Source organism: Dasypus novemcinctus, chromosome 13, assembly GCF_030445035.2.
Source record: "Dasypus novemcinctus isolate mDasNov1 chromosome 13, mDasNov1.1.hap2, whole genome shotgun sequence".
Classification (NCBI taxonomy): domain Eukaryota; kingdom Metazoa; phylum Chordata; class Mammalia; order Cingulata; family Dasypodidae; genus Dasypus; species Dasypus novemcinctus.
In genome coordinates, this window is record NC_080685.1 from 53,914,271 (window position 1) to 53,936,447 (window position 22,177).

The 22,177-nt window shown below is 42.4% G+C and overlaps 1 protein-coding gene across 1 annotated transcript in view; it reads right to left on the reverse strand.

The window, feature by feature from the left end:
* Positions 1 to 22,177, reverse strand: part of TNR (tenascin R) — a 440,066-nt gene that overhangs the window by 12,331 nt on the left and 405,558 nt on the right. The window contains exons 16-20 of the mRNA XM_058310159.2: positions 19,453 to 19,596; positions 18,632 to 18,762; positions 17,097 to 17,229; positions 3,339 to 3,490; positions 1,814 to 1,910 (exon numbers count right to left, since the gene is read on the reverse strand). Coding sequence (XP_058166142.1) covers positions 1,814 to 1,910; positions 3,339 to 3,490; positions 17,097 to 17,229; positions 18,632 to 18,762; positions 19,453 to 19,596 — 657 coding nt within the window. The remainder of the gene's footprint in view (positions 1 to 1,813; positions 1,911 to 3,338; positions 3,491 to 17,096; positions 17,230 to 18,631; positions 18,763 to 19,452; positions 19,597 to 22,177) is intronic.

Genomic DNA, 22,177 nt, shown 5'->3' on the forward strand with positions numbered 1-22,177 from the left:
AGTCTGCCCCCCCCCCCCGCCCCACCCCGTTCTCTCCTGTCTACCCACCTCCCTTCCTGTGCTTTTCCTGAAGCACAGCCCCCAGTAAATCACACGAACAGGAATTCCTGTCTCAGGTTCTGTTGCTAGAGACCCCGACTTAGCGCATAGTATTACCCCAGCCTGAGTAGTGCTGCAAACTGAATGTCACCAGGCCTTTTTATACAGGAGGCCTCACTGGCTCCCTATTACCTGTGGCATTAAGACAAGACTTCACTTCCTGTCAGGTTCCATAATGTGCCTCATTCAACTCACCTACCTCACTTCCTTCTTGCCCTGACTTGCACTTTCCTAAGCTGGTTGCAAACTCTTTAAGGTAAGAATGTGTTCCTACTTGTTTGATTTCTCTATCAATATTTTTATATGAGTTTTCCCTTATTTTAAAAATTATCTAAATCACCACACACAGATCTGGGTCTCTAATAGATAACGCAATAAATTCTCGTCATTGCTCAATACCTACTATCCCTCGGGTACTGTAACAAGCAGGGGGATTAAAAGATGAGTACCACGTGGTCACTGACTTGAAAGGAGCTTGCACAGTGTAGTCAAGAAGCAGATAGTAAAATGGACAGTCTGACTTGTGTCTCAAAAGGGGGAGTAGCCAGTTCTCCCTTAAGCAATGGGTGAGAAAAATGGTTAGGAGAGGCTCTATAAGAGATACTTAGCTGGGTCTTTGACTAGACACAGGTGGATGACAAGGGGCTGGGGGAGGGTGATAGCTGGCTGAGAGCATTCCTTGCAAACGAGACTCATCTGTGGTTCTGTGTGTTTGGATTTCCGTGTTGTGTGGGAGTGGGGGGGGGGAGAGGAGGGTGGGTACTTAGTGGTGGAGTGCGGGCTCTAGATGAAGATTACAGAGGCCTTGTGCCTTACCTAAGGTGTTGGCTGTCAGTGATGTTGATGAGGAGTCAATGAGAAGTTTTACAAGTGGAGTTAACTGCTGCTCAGGCTTTGAGTGTGAGGAAGATCATTCTAATGGCCATGTGGACAACGGGTGGTCCTGGAGACAGGGGGCCCAGTCCAGTGGGGGTTGGTTATGGGCGTCCAAGAGAAAGAGGGTAGCAGGGGAGAGAGAGAGGAGACCACAGGCATAGGAGGTGGCTGATTGCCTTTCCATCTGCCCCTCTGTATAAATTCCTATGAAAATCTAACTCAGAGGGAGATGCAGGTAATATTAAACTTACTGCTTTCCGGGGTTGGCAGCACCACCGTCTGCCTGGCTTGTGTGTGCGTTCACCTTCTCATACCAGCTCACTCTTCAACCTATATCACTGCTTGTGTCAGAGCTCCTGGAAATCACCAGTCACCTCTAACACCATTTTCATTTTTTCCCTTCCCTTCTCAAATCAGGTAATCACATTCCTCCAAGGAGGGAAGCAGAGCAATTGGACTAATTTCTCTCTTGACTTGCAAGCTGGCTGGCCACTGCCAGGCTTCTGAGACATCCAGCCTGCTGCCCTGCATGCACTGCCCCCCCCACACAAGCAGCAGCTCACTCCCTTTGTAGGTGCCTCATGTCAAAACTCATCAGCATAAAAGACTATTAATGAGGATGGGAAGGGACGGAGCAAAGAGGAAAACACCACAATGAGATAAAAACAGATCAATAGTGAAGCCACACAGAGCGAAAGGTACTGAAAGCAATTCACAATCTGTCAACTTCTCAACAGACACAGCAGGATTTCTGATCATCGCAGATGGACACAGGCAGGAGAGAGATGGACAAAAGGCCAGAGCAGCACATCAAGGGAAAGCAAAAGGGAGGCATTACCCAGCCAAAACTCATCCTCTAGGTTCCCGAAGCCAACCCGGTAATCAGCCCATTTCCGGAAAAAATCAGTTTGGCCATTCTGTCTCCTCTGGAATACCTGTGAAGAGAAAGAAAAGTGAAAATGAGATGAGATGGTAAGGAAAAGAAACCATAATCAGTAAAATTGATACAACTGGGTTTTACATCTGCAATGAAAAAGACAGCCTGATAAGGAACATCCGGGTACAGAGCTGGGTATTTACATCACAGCTTTCCTAAGAGATGCTCCGAGCCCTTGCCTCGAAGTGCAGGGGCGCCCGATGAATGAGCTAGGCTGTGATGTTGACTCTAACTTGCACCCCTGCAATGTAGACAGGATTCAGGGTACAAATAAAGTCCCCAGTCAGGGGAAACTGGCTTGGCTCTCAAATTAATCGTTTGTACCACGGAGTCCATTAAAAAGCATTTCTCACCAAAAGAACAGGACCAACTTGAAATCAGCTAGTAACTGTCACCGTCATATTGCAGGCAAAGCAACTACATATCGTTCACTCTCTAAGCTGTTTAAGTGCTAATTTCATTTAACCTCCAATAAATCAGCTTTGGCTTCAATTTCCAATTATGCTTTAAGAAGGAGCCACAACTATGTCAGAAACATAAAAGAAAATGTCTCCCAAGAGCAGCTGTTATGAGCACAGCCGCCATTTAACTCTATTAAAAAATTACCCATCTTTGCACCACAAAAAATCCGTCACTAAGAGTTAGCCATGCTGGGCGGGGTGTCTCCGGGAGGCGGAGGGGTTGGGTTTCCATCCTGCACTGACTCAGTTACTGCTGGACCGCGTTAGGGCAGGCTGGGGGACCCTCACATTTGCACCATGCCCTGTATTGACTGGTGGGGGCACCTGTGGGGCTGCCCTCTCTCTTCCAACCTATCTTATCAGGCCTGGGGAGGAGGGCGGTGACAGAAAACGGGGTCTCTCTTCCTGACCACTGGCACCCCCTGCTTTCCGTGACAGTTCTGGAGAAGAACCAGGGGGGTCAGGGAAAGGCCTGGCCTTTGTGACCAGCTACGGCTTCCCATGTTCTGCCCCAGATCTATGTCCCATATGCCTTCCTCCCCTCTATAGCCTTCCGAGGGAAGAATTCTAATCCCCTCCCACACACAGGCTCACCAACTCCTCCAGAAGAGCCTTCTTCTTGCCTCAGCAGACAAGGCCCCTGGGCCTATTGGAGCCACCACCCTGCTTCCCCAACATCCTTCTGCACTCTCTATCCTTGCAGAAGGAGCAGGAGGGAAGACAGTCATCTTGGGGCCCCTTCACTGGTTCAGGCCATTGCAGTATTGATGTGCTTATTCCTTCCTCTACCCGGCCAACCCTACCATTGGGCTGCTGAGGACAATGAAGAGCCCCAAGATGGGCATGTAGGGGGTGGACGAAGGGGTGGCCAGAAGGATGGTGCCTTTGGATCGACAGGCTCTGAGCTGGGTGGACTAGAACACCAGGGAGGCTCACGTGCAGGGAGAGTGGCCACAGGTACTTACAATCCAGCCGCCGCCGTCGGTGGTCATGTCGCAGTACACCTGCAGCTTCTGGCTTAGCTCCCCACTGAGAAAGATGGTGTAAACCCCGCTCAGAGTGTCTCCATTCGTCAAGTGCTGGGCACAGTCTTGAGGATGAGGGAACACCCGGCCCCCTGCACAGGGAAAGAGGCAATTTCCAGAAAGGGTCTTTCTCCCACGCTGCATGAGAACCCCTTGGATCAGAGCAGTATTTAGAGGGCCTCACTGTACTTCATGAAGAGCTGTAAGAAACCCCCACCGGATGTCAAACAGTGTGTGGGTGTGGGACCCCTGCATGGTTCTTCATCCCCCTTCTTCAATTGATGCTGGAGTTATCAGATAATATATACTTTCATGGATCTGAGGATCTCACTTCTCTGGTTCTTCCACTTATCTGTTTATTTGACTTTTGGTGAATGGCCTGACCTCCCTGGGAGACAGTTTTCTTATCAGTAAAATGGGGATAATAAAAGTCCTCCCTTGATGAGCGGAGGTGTGTTAATTCATCTATTGATTACTTGGGCAATGATTAAGGATACATGTGCTAAAATAAATCACTTTGTCAGGTCCACCTTTCAAAAGGGTCAGAGGTACCTAAGCAAATATTTCCTTCCTCTTCTCAGGAGACTTAAGGAATGCCCAAACAAGCTCAACATTAGCAGGAAGATGGATATCTTTTCCTTGCATAAAATCATCTCCTGATTGGACTACACAATCAAATGGCCATGTTTTACAGTTCAGTTTAAGTTTAAGGAGAGGGCAGGGAAAGTAAATTGCTGCTCATCTTTCAAAGAGAACAGCTCAATTTGTAGAACAATATCTAATTAGCTGAAAGAGAAGCTTAAATCATGTGTCTTGAAGAGCTTAGCTTCAGGACAAATTTTAGTGCTCTGCAGGCAGGCCAACAATCAGAGAGCCCACTGGAGGAGATTTTCTAGACTGCAGGAGCTGATAGACTAAGTAAAAGGCAGAGCTCGCCATGAGAGGAATAGTGGTCTGGGAGTTGGGTAAATAGAATGATTTTGTAGGTCAGTGAAGAGAGTGCTGCCGTCGATGAAGTTCTGCATCCTTCCATTGTCGCAGCTAGGCAGTGAGGTCCCCTGTCGGTCACTACACTGGCCCCTAGTGGCCAGGCAAGCACATTACAGGTTGCTGGTGACACAAGCAAGCTTGCCGTGACAGTAGCGTGCCACCCACAGAAGGCGACATGGCAGCCTCGCTGAAAGCCCTTGTCATCTAAGACCCCTGGCATAGTTCATCAGTGAGGGATCCTGTGTGAGGAGGGTGTTGCCGGGGTCGGTAGACCTCCTGGACGAGCCCTCCAGAGGAGCGTTAACTTCTTGCAGGCACGAGGTCTTTGCTGGCAGCCACACCTCGGCAAAAGGCAGCCCCAGTTTAAGGGGGTTTAGAACGAAGTCACAGCCTCCTGCAGGCAGGGTTAAACCAGGGAATAACAATTCATTTCTATAGAACTCGCACTTTACAAAGTGTGTTTTATGTATGTTGAATTCTTGCAAGAAATTTGAGAGGAAGGCAGATTGTTACAGATAAAAGACACGTTACAGAGAAGGAAATCACATGCCTTACTCAGGCCCCTTGAACTCAGGTTTTCAGACCCCAAGGCCAGGGCTCTTTGTGCGCTCCTGGAACAGGAAACATAGCACAGGAGAGAGATGACTGGAGAGCTCTGTCTACATTTGTCTTATCAGCTCCAAAGGCTAAAATGACCTCAAAAAGCTCTAAGCTCAAACTAAATATTCCCCCAAAACTGATTTTCTTACTAGTTGCCAAGCAAGCTGCTAACTTGCATCTGCTGGGTGCCCTAGACCTCTTTAAAGTTCCTGCTCGCACCTACTCCTAGCAATTACTGCTCCATTTCAGGAGGAAAGCGAGAGTGACGTCCTTCACATCTCCCTGTTGCTTTGGGAACACTGGTATTTCCTGGCTTCCAGGCCATTCTTGACCTGGTCCCTGGAGCAAGAGGCCACTCTGCCCTCATTCTCTTCTCCTCTTTCTCTGCCCGAGTCTCCCATTTTAGAATATCAGAACATAATGCCCTTGTCTTATGCACTAATAACTCTTTCTTCTGCAGAAAAATTTCTTCATTAAATCAACTCAATTTCTTAAAGAAACCAGAATCCCAGCTTTCTCCTCAATATCCAACTTGTCCTCCCAATAATATCTCCCCCCAAAAGCTAAAAACAACAACCTCATACAAATATACATATAAAACCAAATTAAATAAAATAAATGATCTTATATAGGCTTCTTCACCTTGATAATGTAGATTTATTTAATATTTAGGATTAAGTGTTTTTTTAAAGGCTCAAACTTATTAGTTGCTTTACAGTTAGACCTATCCCAGACAAATTTAGTAAAGTGGGATGACTTGTCCCAGAGAAGGGATACCTTTAAATAGCTGAAGGGCTGTGATATAAAAGAGGGATTCTTTTTTTCTTTGTCAGAAAGAGAATGAAACGAACTTAAGGAAAAACTGTGATCTAAGGGGAGCCAAAAATTTGGATGGGATAAATGCCAGTGGACTGGGAAGCAGATGTGGCTCAAGTGATTGGGCTCCTGCCTACCACATGGGAGGTCCCTGGTTCGGTTCTTGGTGTTTCCTAAAGAAGACAACAAGCTGGTGTGAGAGGCAGGCATGGTGAGTTGACACAACAAAACAGAACAAAAGACACAAGAAGAAAAACATAATGAGAAATACAACAAAGCAGGGAATGGAGGTTTCTGGTGCCTCCTAAAGAAGAGGAGCAAGACAGTGAGCTGATGCAACAGGCAGGTGCAGCAAGCTGACACAAGAAGAAAGCCATAATGATAGATAGAACAAAAGCAGGGAATGGAGGTAGCGCAAGTGATTAGGCTCCTCCCTCCCACATTGGAGGTCCTGGGTTCAGTTCCTGATGCCTCCTAAAGAAACAAGGAAGACAATCAGACACAGCAAGTGCCAACAATGAGGGGGTGGGGAGAAAGAAAAAAAGGAAAGAAAGAGAGAAAGAAAGAGAGAAAGTCTTAAAAAAAAAAAAAAGCCACTGGACTATACCCTGGTAGAAGAAGGTTGTGGTTTCTTCCTTTCAGGGCCCAGCACTGGACTGACTGGTGGAGGTGCTCACTGAATGTGTGCGAGGTTGGTGCACCAAGTGCTGGGCACACTTATCTTCCTTTCCTTTAACAAATTACAAGGCCACCCGATTGCTTATAGATTTGGCTGGCTCTAAGTTAATCTGTGGCATTAATGGAAAGATAACCAGCAAGAAAGTATTTTGCTTATGCAGGAGGAGCAACATGAAATGTTCACATTCTGGGAGCTTTGAGAAGACTTGACAGTGACCATGAAACCACTGTCTCCATCCCTGTTCATTCCCTAACACTGACAAAGTTTTGTCTCACACCCACTAGTTCTTAATCAAAATATTATTATTTTTTCACCAGATGACAGAAAGCAGAGGCTTGATTCAGTTTCCAAACTTGGAACTCTAGTTTGCGGCAGTATATTAGGTAGTAGGCCCCAGGAATCAGTATTTTACCCAAGCTCCTCAGATGAGTGTGAAGACCAGCTGGATTGGAAAACCACTGGGCAAGACAACCACTTTCTGGGCTATGGTAGAGGGATTTTCAAACTTGGATTCTATTGTTTCACTTTAGAAATTAGTAGGGTAGGTTTTACACACAAGAATTTAAGAGGATAAGGCCTTGAGTGACTGGACACCTCACAGAAAGTTAGCGATACTAATTTGGGGCCAATGAAGAACAAGCTTCAGAGCTGCAACCACTTGTATGGGGAGTATGAATTATATGTTTTCAATTTCTGCCTATTCAATGGTTGTTTTAGTCAATGTGGCTAATTTTGGGAAGAGGGGGAGTATCAGATTCAGGTTTCCAGGTTCTTCCCATGGTAGAAGGAACTGCTCATCCAACTGGTTAAATTCTGACATGCTGCTAACTGCGGGCAGCATCACCAGGCCTTAAAATGTGGAAACTAGATTCCCCTCTTTCTCTGGTACATTTTCTTCTGCTCAGAGAGGTCAGCAGGAGGGACTGGTAATGGGACAGCACCCAGAGGACTCTGTGGTCTGCTAGATTCCTGTGGCTGGGGGAATAGGGTGAGTCTCTCCATGCCTCTGTCTCTCTCCATCTCTCTCTCGCTGTGCCTCTCTCTCCCCCTCTCTCAACCTCTCTCCTTTTGTTCCTCTCTTCCTCTTCCTCCATCTCTCCTTCCCAGTAGATATGTCTTAAGTGGCTGATCCCAAGATTTAGATTGGGTGGTTGGGAAGGGAGGGGAATAAGAGACTATTTAAGCCTGAGTTTAAGCTGTGTGTTCCACAGTTGTCTTTGTGTGGTTCATGCACATGATTCAAGTCCCAGCTCAGAGAGAGGCCTTTCTTGACTGCTCTAGCTGAGTCCAGGATCTGGGGTGTGGTAAGGAAATGGCAAGTATAAAAGCTGCCCTGGAAGTTAGTTCTCCCCCCATCCCTATTTCATTACTCTGTTTTAGTTTTTAATAGTACTATCACAACTGGAAATGACCTAATTTTCTTTGTGTATGCTCCACTGCCTCATCCCTTTGAATGTAAGTTTCATGAGGGCAAGAATCTGGCTTATCTTGTTCATTATTCTCTCCCCAGCACTTAGAACAGTACTTTGCCCACAGTAGATGCTCAGTCAACATTTGTTGAATGGATGATGTTATGTGAGCACTATATCACTTCCTTATTATTATGAATAGGGAATTAAAATTAGATTTTCTGAATACATTTAAGATAACAGTATTAAGATTGGGCCAGACCAAATCCTGTATATCACAATGTACAATGTGGGGCTTTCTATTTCTATAACATTCACAATGTCATTTTCCAACCTATGGTAGAGTTAGATTATATTAATGCTTGACAGACTTCCCTGTGTTCCTTTTAGGGGGATCACACATCTCTGTCCTACTGAATATTTCAAACACTGTGTAGATAAATCCAACAATTTAGATGAATTGGCCAAATTCCTCTAAAATCACTGTCTATCAAAACTTAGATGAAATAGATAACCTGACTATTATTGTAACTACCCAAGAAATTGAATTTGTAGTTACCAAAAAACAACAACAAAAAGAGCTTTCGGAAAAGAAGCCCACATGGCTTCCTGGTGAATTCTCCCAAGATTTAAAGAAAAAAATAGCATCAATTTTACACAATCTCTTCCAGAAAATAGAAGAGGAGAGAACATTTTCCAATTCATTCAATGATGGCAATATGACCCTGATATCATAATCAGACAAAAAAAAAAAAAAAAAAAAAGAGGATAAGTTGAAAGCTTTGATGCTCTATTCTTGATTCTCCCCCATATTGCCATGAGATAATCATTACCTGCTCCATTCACATGTATTTGGTCCTTCTCTAATACATACATTTCCAGACAGAGTAGCTAATCACCCCCAGGGGACCTGAGCTCACAAGCCATAATATCCAGTCACTGAGGAAGGAAACCACAAGTCATAAGACAGTCATCATCTAATGCAGAATTAGCAAAACAGATGGAACAAGGTCAGCACGATAACTTTATTTAAGGAGATATGGAAAGATAGTAACAATATGAAACAAGAACTAGGAATCATAAAGAATAGAAATACTGGATGTACAATAAAATAGTTGAAAATAAGGATATAGTTGACGGGATAAATAAGAGATTTAGATACAGCTGAAAAATATATTTAATTGAAGATCAGATTGAGGAACTCTCTCTGAGATGGTAACTGGAAAGGATAGAAAAAGAAAACAAGGAAAAAGCTAAGAGATGAGGAGGACAGAATACATATTCAACATCCAGCTAAAAGAAGCCTAGAAAGAAACACAAAAACAGGAGGAAATGTTTAAAGAAATAACGAAGATAAATCCTCCAGAATCGAAGCTAAAATGCCTAAGATTTAAAGGGTTCACAGCATGTCAAACTGGAGATTAAAAATGTAAATGATCTCTCAAAAGAAACATTCTAAAAAGTGCCGGCAAAAAAAAGAGCAGATCGTCTACAGAAAAAAAAAAAAAAAAAATCAGACTGACATCAGACTTCTCAACACTGCTTACAAGAAGACTATGGAATAATATCTTTAAATATGAAGGATGCAAATATTTGAATATAGTATTTTATGTCTGAATTGCATTTCAAATGGGCGGTGTCATAAACTTCTTCCGGCATATGAGGTTTAAGAAGATTTGCCTTAGAAAGTACTTTACTGAAAATTTAAAATATACAAGAAGAGCAACAATAGAAAAAGTAAGAGTGATCAAATACCCAGACATAATTTCTTATCTTTGTTTTTGGAAACAAAACAAACAAAACAAAACAAACAAAACCAGGCTGAATTCAAAGTAAAGAAAAAGAGAAAACATCCATAATGACCCAGAACCAGAATGTAGATGGCGATTGGGTGGGTGGGAATGGAGGGAGTAGCGGCTGAGAAGGACTCCAGAGGGGTTTGAAAGCATGCTCAAACGCTCGGGTTCTTAGAGGCAAGATATTATATTGATAAATTGAAGAAATCAATAGGGATAAATAAATATGAATATGGATCCCAATCCAAGATCTAGTTCTTTGAAAATGTTAGTAAGAGAAATATATCACTGGCAGGCATAATTAAGAAATAGAGAAGATGAAAATAAAATATTTAAAAAATGAAAAATAGAAAATAACTATAGAAACAGTAGACTTTAAAAACAATAAAAAGGTTTTAGGAAGAATTTTATGCCATTATATTTTAAAAACTAAGATGAAAAGAAGAGCTTCCTAGAAAGGTATAAAGAATTAAAACTGGTGCAAGAAGAAATAAAAAAACTTGGATTGATAATTTATTTAAAAATTTTTGAATTGGTAGTCAAAGACCTCTTATTCCAAAAATGAAAAACAAACGAAGAACAACAATGTTCATTATAGGTTTAGAGATAAGTTCTATCTTATACAAGTTATTCCAAAAAGTAGAAAATAGAGTGAAAGTTGTCTAGCTTCTTTTATGAGTTTTGTGAAACATGGATTTCAAGACCTGATAAGGAGGTATATACAAGAAAAATGTATAGATCAATTCCATTTATGACTGCAGATGTGAAAAGCCTAACAAAAATATTAGCTAATCAAACCCAACAGTGCTTTAAAAATCCTATTAAGGTGGGGTTTCTCCAAGGAATGTAAAGAAATGTATCAAAAATCAGTGCATTGATATAATCAGTTTATCAATGTGATTCACTTTATTAGTATGCCAGAGGATAAGAGTCATATAAGTAACTAAAATTGTGCAGAAAACAACATTTGAGAAAGTTTAACAACAAAGTGTAAAATAAAATCTCAACTTGAATTAGAAGAAAATGCTTTAGCTTGGTAAATGTTTTATAATCCAAACCTTAGCAAACAATGTTCTTGTTTATTTAAGATTTTACCTAATTATATGGTTTATTTTAGAAAAAATTAAATATTTTTTTAAAAAAATCTAAAAGAGGCTAAAAAACGAAAACAAAACAAAGGAGCCTTAGCAAAGACTATGCAACATGAAACTTTAGTTGCTTTAAGAATAGGATCAAGTCAAGGATACCTAACATTACTGCTTCTGTTTAACAGGGTTCTTGAGGCTATAGCTAATGTGATAAGGAACTAAAGATAAGTGAGAGGTATGATGATGAGAAATATAGAACTAAAATTTTCATTATTTGTAGATGATAGAGTTTACCTAAATATATTAACAGAAACAACAGATAAAGAGAAGTAATAAGAGAGTTCAGCAGGATTGCTAGATACAAGATTAATATACAAAAATCAATAGCATTTGTCTACATCAGTTATAAACAACAAGAAAATATTTTTAAAAATTAGATAAAAGTAACAAAGCAAATAAAAATGAAAGGAATTAACCAAGAACATAAAGAGTGCTATAGGGAAACTTCTTTAATTCTACTAAAGAACATAAGGATGATTTGAATAAATGAAGGTATATTCTATACATTTAGAAGAGATGAAAAGATTGTAAAATTGTCAATTCTCACCCATTTCTCCACAAATAAATGCATTCTTTATTTATTGCAATTCTAATCTAAATTCTTGTTGAATTTTTTTTATTCTGAGAAAGTTCCACAAAAAAACTAAGCCTACCTTATAAAAGAAGAGAAAGGAAACTTGCTCCACCAGATATTAAGATATAATCTAAAGCCATAGATATAAAAACACAGTGTAGTGCTGGCAAAAAAACAGATAAAAAGACCATGGAATAAGGACCTTAGAGTTCAAAGAGGGACCCATACACATATGGGAATTTAATTTACAGTAAAGTACCACAAATAAATGGAGAACAGAAGGATTATTTAGTTAAATGATGTTGGGGAAACTGACTCACTATATAAAGAAAAATAAAACTGTATCCCTATCTAACACCACAGAGAAAATAGACTAAATAAAAAAATAAATCTAGAAAATTAATAGAAGAGCATATATTTTTTTATTAAAGATTTATTTTTAATTTATTTCTCTCCCCTTCTGCACCCCAGTTGTCTGCTCTCTGTGTCCATTCACTGTGTACTCTTCTGTGACCGCTTCTATCCTTATCAGTGGCACCAGGAATCTGTGTTTCTTTTTGTTGCATCATCTTGTTGTGTCAGCTCTCCGTGTGTGCGGTGCCATTCTTGGGCAGGCTGCACTTTCTTTTGCGTTGGGCGGCTCTCCTTACGGGGCGCACTCCTTGCGCGTGGGACTCCCTTACGCGGGGACACCCCTGCGTGGCACGGCACTCCTTGTACGCATCAGCACTGCACATGGGCCAGCTCCACATGGGTCAAGAAGGCCTGGGGTTTGAACCGTGGACCTCCCATGTGGTAGGCAGACGCCCTATCCATTGGGCCAAGTCCGCCTCCCAGAAGAGCATATTAAAGAATATCTTTGTGACCTTGAGGCAAGGAAAGACTTCTTAGGGGAGACTTCAAAAGCTCAAATAATAATTGCTAAACTTATTCAGCACACAAAACCCAACAGAAAAATGAACAAACTGTATGAGCAGGAAATTTACAAAGGAAACTCAAAGGCCGACAAGTATGTGAAGAAATGCTCCAACTCAAACTCAGTATTATTTAAACAAATGCAACTAGAACAATGAGATATCGATTATCCTATCAGACTGTCAAAAAATCAGAAAGTTAGATCATGTCAAACTTTGGCATGAGGAAATAGGAACTTTCATGCGCTGTCAGAGGAAATGTTGACTGGCGTAGCCCTTTGGAAGAGCAGTACTTAGATAAGTAAGTAAACATGCCCTATAGCCCAGCAATTCCTTGTTTGGGTATAAAGCCCCAAAATATTGCCTCACTGATACGTAAGTGGACACATATGAGGTATTTACTACAGCACCAATTATGATAACTTGGAGATCATCTGATGACCATCTTTTGAAGAGTGAAGAGGTAAAATGTGATATGTGCATGCTATGCAGTATTTTGCAGCAGACAAGAGTAAAAAACTAGATACATGCATAGCAATATGGCTGGGTCTTAAAAACAGTGCTGAGTGAGAACTAGGAGAATGGGGAGAGAGTTATGTAACACAATACCATTTACACACAATTAAAATATTTATACTCAAAACAATTTTGCAAGAACATATTTTTGAAAAGCACATAGAAAAAGAGGATATGCATCAGAATGGTTTTATGTGGAAGGGGAAGAAGAAATGGTAGTAAAAGGAAATAAATAAATGAATTAATACAGAGGGGGTCATTGTTGGAGGCTAACATTGATGGTTTGCAATAAATGGGGCAGTAGGATTAATTCAAACCCCGATCCATCGATCCATTTTGGACAAGCATGGGAACGATTTGTTCAATTGGATGCTTAGAGCCCCACCCCCCTTTCCCACAGCCAAGTCCTGAAGAGGGGAGAAGACAGACCTTTCCTTTTAAGAGTTTGTCTCAGTGAAGCAAAAACACAAGCTGTCTTTTAGTAGTGGAGCAGAAAGAGGTCCTTTCAGATCCCTTCTTCGAGTGGGGTATATAGGATACATAGAAGTGGAGAGTGATAATTAGGCTTTCCTTTCCAACTGAAATATCTAATAACTATGTGGATCCACTATATGCATTCCCAGAAGTGACGGTTTGTCAATCTTCATTATTTGTCACAACCTCAAAAACTGAAGCTTTTACTAGAGTAGACTCTGGAGTTTACCCTGATTGTACAGAACCAGAGCAAAGGCAATAAACGAATGACTTCTCATTACCCATCTCTGGATGCCTCTGCAACTGATTGTCTTTGCTTAACCTCAAGGTCAAGACAACCTATTTTATAGTCTCCACAGTCTCTGAGGACAAGCTTTAGCTATAGCCTTGTTTGCTTCTTATAGTATTAAAAAAGACAATGAAATCTGCCTCTCAGATGATCATTTCACCAAGTCCCTGTTGCTCTTCGGGGAATATTTGTTTCCTCATTTATATTCATGTCTCTAAAAGACAAGTAGACCTTGGATGAAATTTCAGGCAACAGTAAATTATAAATAATGTATCCATATTTTTTTCTCTTCTATACTACTTGTATTTAATTCCCCCCAGAGTCCTGTGCAAACACCAGAGACAAGAGGACAGGAAGCTATTAACATGATGGAAAGAATGATATGAGCTTATGTTATGTGTCAGGAACACAATAAGGGAAGACATTGTGATCAAAGCAGAGTTGGGAGGTTTTATGGGTGCAGGCTCTCTCTCTCTCTTTCTCTTTCTCTCTCTCTCTCTTTCTCTCTTTCTGTCAGAATCTGCTTGAAAAGAGTTTTTTCAGCTTAGCTCATCCAGGACAAGGTGAGGGTTTGTAATGAATGGAGCCCTCTTCGGGGCCCAACGTTAAGCTTTTTGGTTCATAAGAAAAGGTAGTAGAAAATGCTCAAGATGGTCAGCTGAGACCAGCCAGCTCTCAGGACAGGAGGCTGCTTAGTGGAGAACCCAGGTACTGTCAATGAAGTCTGAAAGGAAGCTGGTTGCTGGAATGAAATTAGCCTCTCGATCTGTCAGCCCTTGTTTGCCATCATATGCGGGGCTTGGTGTGTTGCTCTTCAGAGCTCAGCATGCTTGTGGGGTTCAGACTGGAACCACTCTGATTTTATGAGTAAGTGAAGATACTCTGCTCTTCAGTTTTGCTTCTTTCTCTTATTGGTAACATCCACATGCCCACCTTTAGGAAGCTAAGACTCTTGTATATTCTTTCTCCTCTGTCCTTAACAAAATTTGCTCCTGTGGGACAGGATGTCTATATGGCAAGGGCAATGAGGACCCATTAATATTAACATAAAAATGGCAATGTAGACTTAGTATAATTTATTAAGGCAAATTTGCATGTGGGATAGAAGAGCCTGAAATTCAAGGGCTTTGGGCATCATACCCTGCAGCCATTACCTCTGCCTGTACCATCCCTGCAAGGGATACTGGGAATCCTGACCTCCTGGGGATTTGTTTCACCAGATACCCCTCCTCAAGTGCTCTGCAGTTCAACCAACACTTATTATGTCAGCTAGGTACCAGGTTTTGTGCAAGCTACTCTCACATGTAATATTTCCGTCCATGAACTTTCCATTTGCAACCAACCATTTCACTGGATTCTGATGGATCTCCAAGACGAAGCCAGGAGGATTAATATGACTTACTTAAAATCAAGCTTTCCAGCAAAATTCTATAAATGCTTCTAAACCTGGACATATCTTCTCAAGTACCAGAGTAGTAGTGGCCAGTCCTTCTCTGGTACCCCCAAACACTACATGGAACAGCTGGGTCAGTGGCTACACACTGCTTGCACAGAACTGGTATTGGGGCACAGGTGACCCATGTCAATTACAGTCTTATAAAAAGAAACTTAAACTACATCCTGAGGGTCCTTGCAGTTTTCACAGAACAAAGCTACCACTCTGACCTTCTTTCCAGATTTCCCTGAGTGGTTAGCCTCTGTTAATTAGCTCCAGCTAGTCCCCAGCTAGACTTGAGATCCCAGGTCCACGCTATTGTGCACCCCTTGGTGAGGCTTTGCCCGAGAGAGAAGTGCTAGGCACAGAAACTGGGATACTTTAACAGGCCAGTTGGATCTGGGGCAAAGCACAGCTATAAGATACTGCAGAAACTTCAGGCATATTATCAGACTGCTCACAACAGCTAGCCATGGCAATACCGGGACAAGAATTAAAAGCTCATACTACACTGAGCAAGCATTGAAACCCAAATATTTTTGACCCTGAGATTAGATGCCCTTTGAAAGGGCATGTAGGGTGAGCATAGCTGACTTTGGCTCATAAAAGAAATCAAGTGTCCTCCAAGCTTTGCTTGGTAAAATCATGTCTCTGGATTCACGCTTTGGCTGTGTGGCCAAGGTTTATTTTTATTTTTCACTTAAAACTTGTTTTTTTTTCTGATTAATGTGCTCACTGTAGAAACTTTGTGAGGTATTGAAAATTGAAAAGTATGAAAAAGGAAGGGAAAATCTGACTCATTCACAATCACATCACCCTTAAGAACCATTGGTGGCATTTTGGTGTATTTGACCCAGTGTTCTGCTTTGTCTTAGAACAAGTCCAGTTGGGGAGGCCTCTGGGCTGGGACTGGGGACTTTTAGTCATGCTTCTCTGGGATGAGCTCTGAGGCATGGACAGAAATCCAGTTGTCACCATCCTCTAAGACAGACGACATGCCTCTGGGGATAAGGGGGTTCCCAGGAGTGCACTCACCCTGGCCTCTCACAGGTAACACCCACAAGCCCAGGATGTGGGACAGACAGAGAATTCAAATTCTGGACTGGGCAGGCCACATTATAGAGCATAGATTGTCACTGCAGGAGGTGACAAAGAGGAATGCTCCCAGCACAGGCCCCAGAGCCGGGACATCCGGGGTCAAATCCCAGCTCCTGTACTCGAGAACTGTAGGACCTTGGGTGCATTATTTCACCTCTCTGTGGCCCAATTTGATCATCTCTAAATACTGATAATAGTATATAGCAGATAGGATGTTGTATTAAATTAGGTAATAACGTAAAACAGAACAGTGCTGAGCAAATAGCACTCAAAGGTTTGTTATTAGTTTATTTGCTGTTAAGACAAATGTTATACTTGTTCTTATACCATAAAAACATCTTTCAAGTGTCTAAACTGAAGAATGGCAGGAGGAAGAGCTAGATTTAGAAATTGAAGACCTTGGTTCTAGTTCTGACTTAGTAACTTACAAACCGTGTAAGTCATTTGAATTCTGTGTACCTTGGTTTCATGATCTGTGAATGGGGAGAACCAGGCTTTCCTTACCAGTTTCACAACGACTGAATTGAGACCACAGGGAGGCAAGGTGCCTTGGGGCACGGGAAGAGCCACAGCTTTACTATTGAGGGCTTACTATTGCTACTCTTACCAGGTGAGTCTCTGATTATGGGCAGCAGAGGAAGGAGGGAGGGAAGAGTGATCTTTGCTGGCAAACACTTGCAGAAAACCTAAGCAGCAACCTAATGTCTTTCCTTGGGGCATCCGTTTGGTCCAGGTGGCCCACAGAAGTGCGCTGCTGGTTCCTGGGGTAGTGAGGGATTCCCAGCAGGGCCTTGGGAGGGGGAAGGCAGGAGTGCGGGAAATAATTTCTTTCCTTTGCAGGAAGAAGTATTTGAGTTTCTTTGACAGGCTCCTCTCAGGTCAAGTCACAGCAGAGGCTGCCAAGGAGCCAACCCTCACACAGGGGAGAAGGAGGTGTCAGAGTGGGCGTAACTCTCTCACCTGTGGTGAAGGCGGCGGCGGTGATGCTGCTTCGCGTGGCGTCCTGGGCAGCCTGCAGGAGCACCGTGTAGTCCGTGTTCTCTGACAGACCCTCCAGTCGGATCCAGGTGTCCTCTGCATCCACAATCAGCTCCTGCACAAGGAGCCAGAGGAAGGGCGGTGGAAGTTAGCAGCAACCGGCAATATGGGGAGGTGGGGAAGGGAAGTCCTCACCCCAGCGCCAGCTAGGGCATTAGCTAGGAAGCACTGCAGTGGACATTTTCATCCTCTCCATTATGCAATAAGGAGAAAACCATACCAAGAGGCCAGGAGGGCAGCCGCTATGCCAGATTTCAGCCAGCCCCTAGCTCGCAAATGTGCCCTGGGATAAATGTAGGGGACCGTGTGATCATATCCAGTGGTTTTCAGATAGCTAGAGTAGAGGAGGAAGCTGAGGAAGGATCTATGCCTCCCCTATTTTCATAACCAAAAGTAGCTCTGCTGAAATCTATTCTGTATATTGAGCTTCTGCATATGATTTCACTTTATTTTTTTTAAAAAAGATTTATTTATTTCTCTCCCTCTCCTGCACCCCCCCCCCCCCGGTTGTCTGTTCTCTGTGTCTATTTGCTGTGTCTTGTTTCTTTGTCCACTTCAGTTGTTGTCAGCGGCACAGGAATCTGTGTCTCTTTTTGTTGAGTCATCTTGTTGTTGTGTCAGCTCTCGGTGTGTGCGGCACCATTCCTGGGCAGGCTGCACTTTCTTTTGCGCTGGGTGGCTCTCCTTCCGGGGCGTACTCCTTGCATGTGGGGCTCCCCTATGTGGGGGACACCCCTGCGTGGCAGGGCACTCCTTGCGCGCATCAGCACTGTGCATGGGCCAGGTGCACATGGGTCAAGGAGGCCTGGGGTTTGAACCGCAGACCTCCCATGTGGTAGGCAGATGCCCTAATCACTGAGCCAAGTCTGCCACCCATGATTTCACTTTAAAAGAGGATTCCGCTGGTAACAAAAGTTTGAAAACCAGTGATCTAGATAGACTGTTTAGACCATTTGACAAACATATGTCATCTTTTTACTGTGGGTTATATAGATGTAGGTTTCCTAATGCTTATTGAGAGGCATACAAGCCTGTTGAATTTCTTATTCAGAGCATGTTTGCTTAGCACTTTTTAGTAAAGAATAGTCCCAATTAACCATGAACTTATATAGTCTTTGAAGTTTCCAATGTGAGTCATATTGAGGGCATTACCACAACCTATGAAGCTGCAGGAGTAGATACCCCTATCACCTTGAGGAGAAACTGAGGCTAAAAGAGGTTTAGTGCTTTGCCTCAACTTGTGTAGAGAATAGTAGTGGGGCCAGGACTAGAAACCAGATCTTCTGGCTTGCAGACTAGGGATTTTTCCTCAACAGCATGTGTCCATGATGAGAAAACTAGTTCTTTCCTTGTGCATTGCTTCCTTCCCTCTGTCCCCTACCCTCCAATTTCCACTGGTCATTGGCATGGCCTTGTTTGATGGAAATGGTCTCCTCCCTTTTCCAGTGCAGTCTCACCTTTCGGCTTCCATCAGTAGATTTGTAGGTCAAGATGTAGTTCTCAATCTCTGCCCTGGGAGGCTGCCAGGAGATCAGGGCACTCTGCCTGGTGACTTCACTGGCTGTCAGGTTTGCAGGAGGGTCCAGGACTGCAAAGAGGAGAAGACAGCAGGATGTGCCTGCTTCTCCAGCTTCTCTCTATTTTATTTCAGGTACAGATATCTTACTCGCCCACCTCCATGGTCTCAGAGTTGCTCACATGCTGACCCCATTCGGGCTTGGACAGGAGCATAAAGGGTACCCCTGGGTCAGAAGATCATCACTGAGAGTCATGATCATTCTCACAGTGGTCTCCCCCTCCCTGCCCTGGGCCTTGGGCCTGACTTGTGACATCTTCCTATCTGATCCTCTTTTCCTGGGACCCTGACCTTGCTAAACCTGTGGGTTTAAACTTAAACTTAAAACATTCCCATACCTACACATTGTCTATGGCTCTCCTGTCCTGACACCCAGCAGCTCCTTCCCCGATATCTAGCTCCGTTAATATCTGTCGTACTTTTCTGGGCCAGCTGCATTCCCAGCCCTGGTCTCTCTTAGCCTGATTCTACCGCTGTCACCCTGATGGAGGTGAGAGCAGAAAGCAGACATGTGTCTGCTGGCTGAGAGCTGCAGCTTACTTTCACTGGGACCTGGGTCTCAGTTGATCAACAAAAGGACAACTCAGCTCTGAGCTGAGAAAAGCCTATAGACTATAATGTAGTTCGCCACAGACATGGATTATTTTCAGCATCCACAAAACCCCGCAGAGATACCGGGTATGTAGCTGACCATGTACTCACGGGTAGAGAAGTTGGTGCTGATGGTGCCACTGGTGAGAGGCCCACTGGTAGCATACATGGTGACGGTATAGTGGGTACTAGGAAACAAGTCCACAAGCTGGAATTCTTCATTGACTCCATCAACTAGGATGGTTTCTCCAGCAACTGAAATCAGATGAATATGGTTAAAGCTTGAATGAGGCTATTCAACTTAGAAAGATCTATCAAATCTGAAGGCATTTCACAAGGTTTTGATATTAGAGAATTTTAGCAAAATCTTTTAGAGGTTTTTTAGTTTAACGTCTTATTCCATGAAAGGATTTCCTCTTACCTTTTTAACATCTTTTTTGGGAAAAATATTCCCTATATGGAGGCCCCATTGTCTTCTCTATGGCTAAAATTCAGGCTTCTGAAGTTAGAATAATATGATTATTGGGTTTATATGAACCCTTCCTCCCCATCACCCTTCCTAACCAAGTCCTCTCTTCTTCAAATTGAGAAAATTCAGTTCCTCCCCATTACTCTTATGTCACGGTTCAGAAACCCTTCACAATCCTGGCTGCTTTTCCCTGAACAAGCAATAGTTTATCAATGTCTTTCCTGAAATGCAAAATTCAGGTGCAAAAAGAGAATAATAATTGAGATGCACTCACCAATGAAACAAAAGGGATCATCTCTGCTTCTATTTGTACCATTTATGTTAATCCATTAGATTTTTGGATAGTCACTTGACACTCTTGTTCATGACCACTGCTCCTGCCCCCAAAATTTGGACCTATGGGCAGATCTTTACACTTATTTCTATTGCATTTTGCCTTCTTATTTGAGTGTTGAACAACTGTTTCAGTTTTTAAAAATATTTTGAATTTGGATTCTATAAATCACAATTTTGTCTTATACACAAATTTTGTAAGTATGTGTTGTCTGTATTCATTCAAGTTATTGGTAAAATAGTTCATTAGAATGGGGCCAAGTCCTCTATTAGGCCATTAGAGCACTCATGAATCATTTGGCATTTAACAAAAGTTTACTGGGCACATCCACAAAGCCGGTAGGGCCTGAGCTTTCAAGGTTCTTGTATTCTAAAGGTAGAGAAAGACATACAAATAAATTTAAAAATCCAAGCTAACTCTTTGGCAAAGCTACATAATGACCTACCCTTAAATGTCTTCCTTTGTAACATCCCATTATCATTCAATGCTACAGCCATACCAAACTGTTGTCAATTCCTCAAAGTCCTCAGGCTCTTTCACAGCTCTGCAAATGCACTTGAGGCTGCTCTACTCAGAATTCCCTTTCTTTTCTTCTAAGTTCAGCTAAGACCTGCCTCCTTTCTTCCCCTGGATCCTCTTGCCCCAAATCATAGTGGCCCATGGAATGTGGTCCGTAGAGTTCTGCACTTGCCTCTATTCTGGCATGCCTCACAGTGAGTTATAACCACTTCTCTGTGCCATCACTAGACAGGGAGTTCTGTGAAGTCAAGGGCTTGTTTTGTCTCTAAATCCTTACATTCTTGTAGAGTATCTGACCTATGGGAGGTCATCAAAAATACTTGTTCAATGCATAGAGGTTATTGCTCTGGTGGAGTTATGCACTTTGTACCTATGAGTAGGTGTGTCTTGGGAGAATAAGGAAAGCTTTGACAGAGGAGATAGTGTTGAAGCTAAGACTTGAAGGATGGGTTTTCTAGGCAGACAAGTATGGATAGAATTTGGAAGAGGAAACAGTGCAAACATACAGAGGCATGAGAAAGCATGGCGAGAGTTAAGAAATGTAGGGTCATGATGTGCAAGGAGGAGTAGTAGGAGGTGAGGTAGAATGTGCATGCACATAGAGGGGTTAGGATGTATCTGTAATAATGACATTCTTTCCTTGAGGTGAGCCATCCAATTAGCTACAGTGCCTGCTAATTCCAAACATGATCTGTCATATATTTTTCTATCTTAACTAAGGACTAAAGGATAAGTGAGTTTTTCTAATGCCCTGCTGAAATATAAATGCCCTAGCAGATTTGCCAATAAGAAACAAGGACATAAAGTAGTTTTAGTAAAACGTGTTCTTAGTGAACTTGTCTTGGTAGGTAGTAATCACTAATTCCTTTTTCAATTTATTAAGAGTCTATTTTAATTTTTACTCTTCCAAGCTTTGACAATAAGTTTACTTCTTTGTAGCTTACAGAATTGACTTTTTCTGTCATTTTTGAAAAGACATCTGCCTGCCTTCTGTCTTCTAGCATCTCTCTTCTTCGGATTCTTGAATATATGCTGTAATGATTCTGTGATCACATATTTAATTTAGGTAGGAAAATTATTTTTCCTAGGTTTAGAGACAGACTATTTTGCTTTGTTTTTTTCTAGTCCCATTTCAAATAGCAGAAAGTGAACAAGAAGACACTGAAACTCCAGGTTTTGTGCTGGTTCAATCTTTTGGACTGGATATGGGTGGGGAAGACCATTACAACAAAGGGTTGAGTCAGTCTGGAATCTCCTGTAGACTGTTAACATGCCTTATCTGCTCCAAACATGGACCTATGATGAGCATTTTTCTTGCTCTGAAATATCTAGAAAAGTCTGCTTTCTTGTCCCTAGCATTTTAGGGCAAGTCTTAGCTCATGTCTTCCTACCACTGTTTCTCTGTTTTCATATTTGTTCTTGGTTATGTGCCCTTTTTGCATCTTTCGGACTCAGTTTTTTCAATTCCTATAGTGGATACAATTTTCAGAATTTGGAGACAAAAAAGGAGGAAA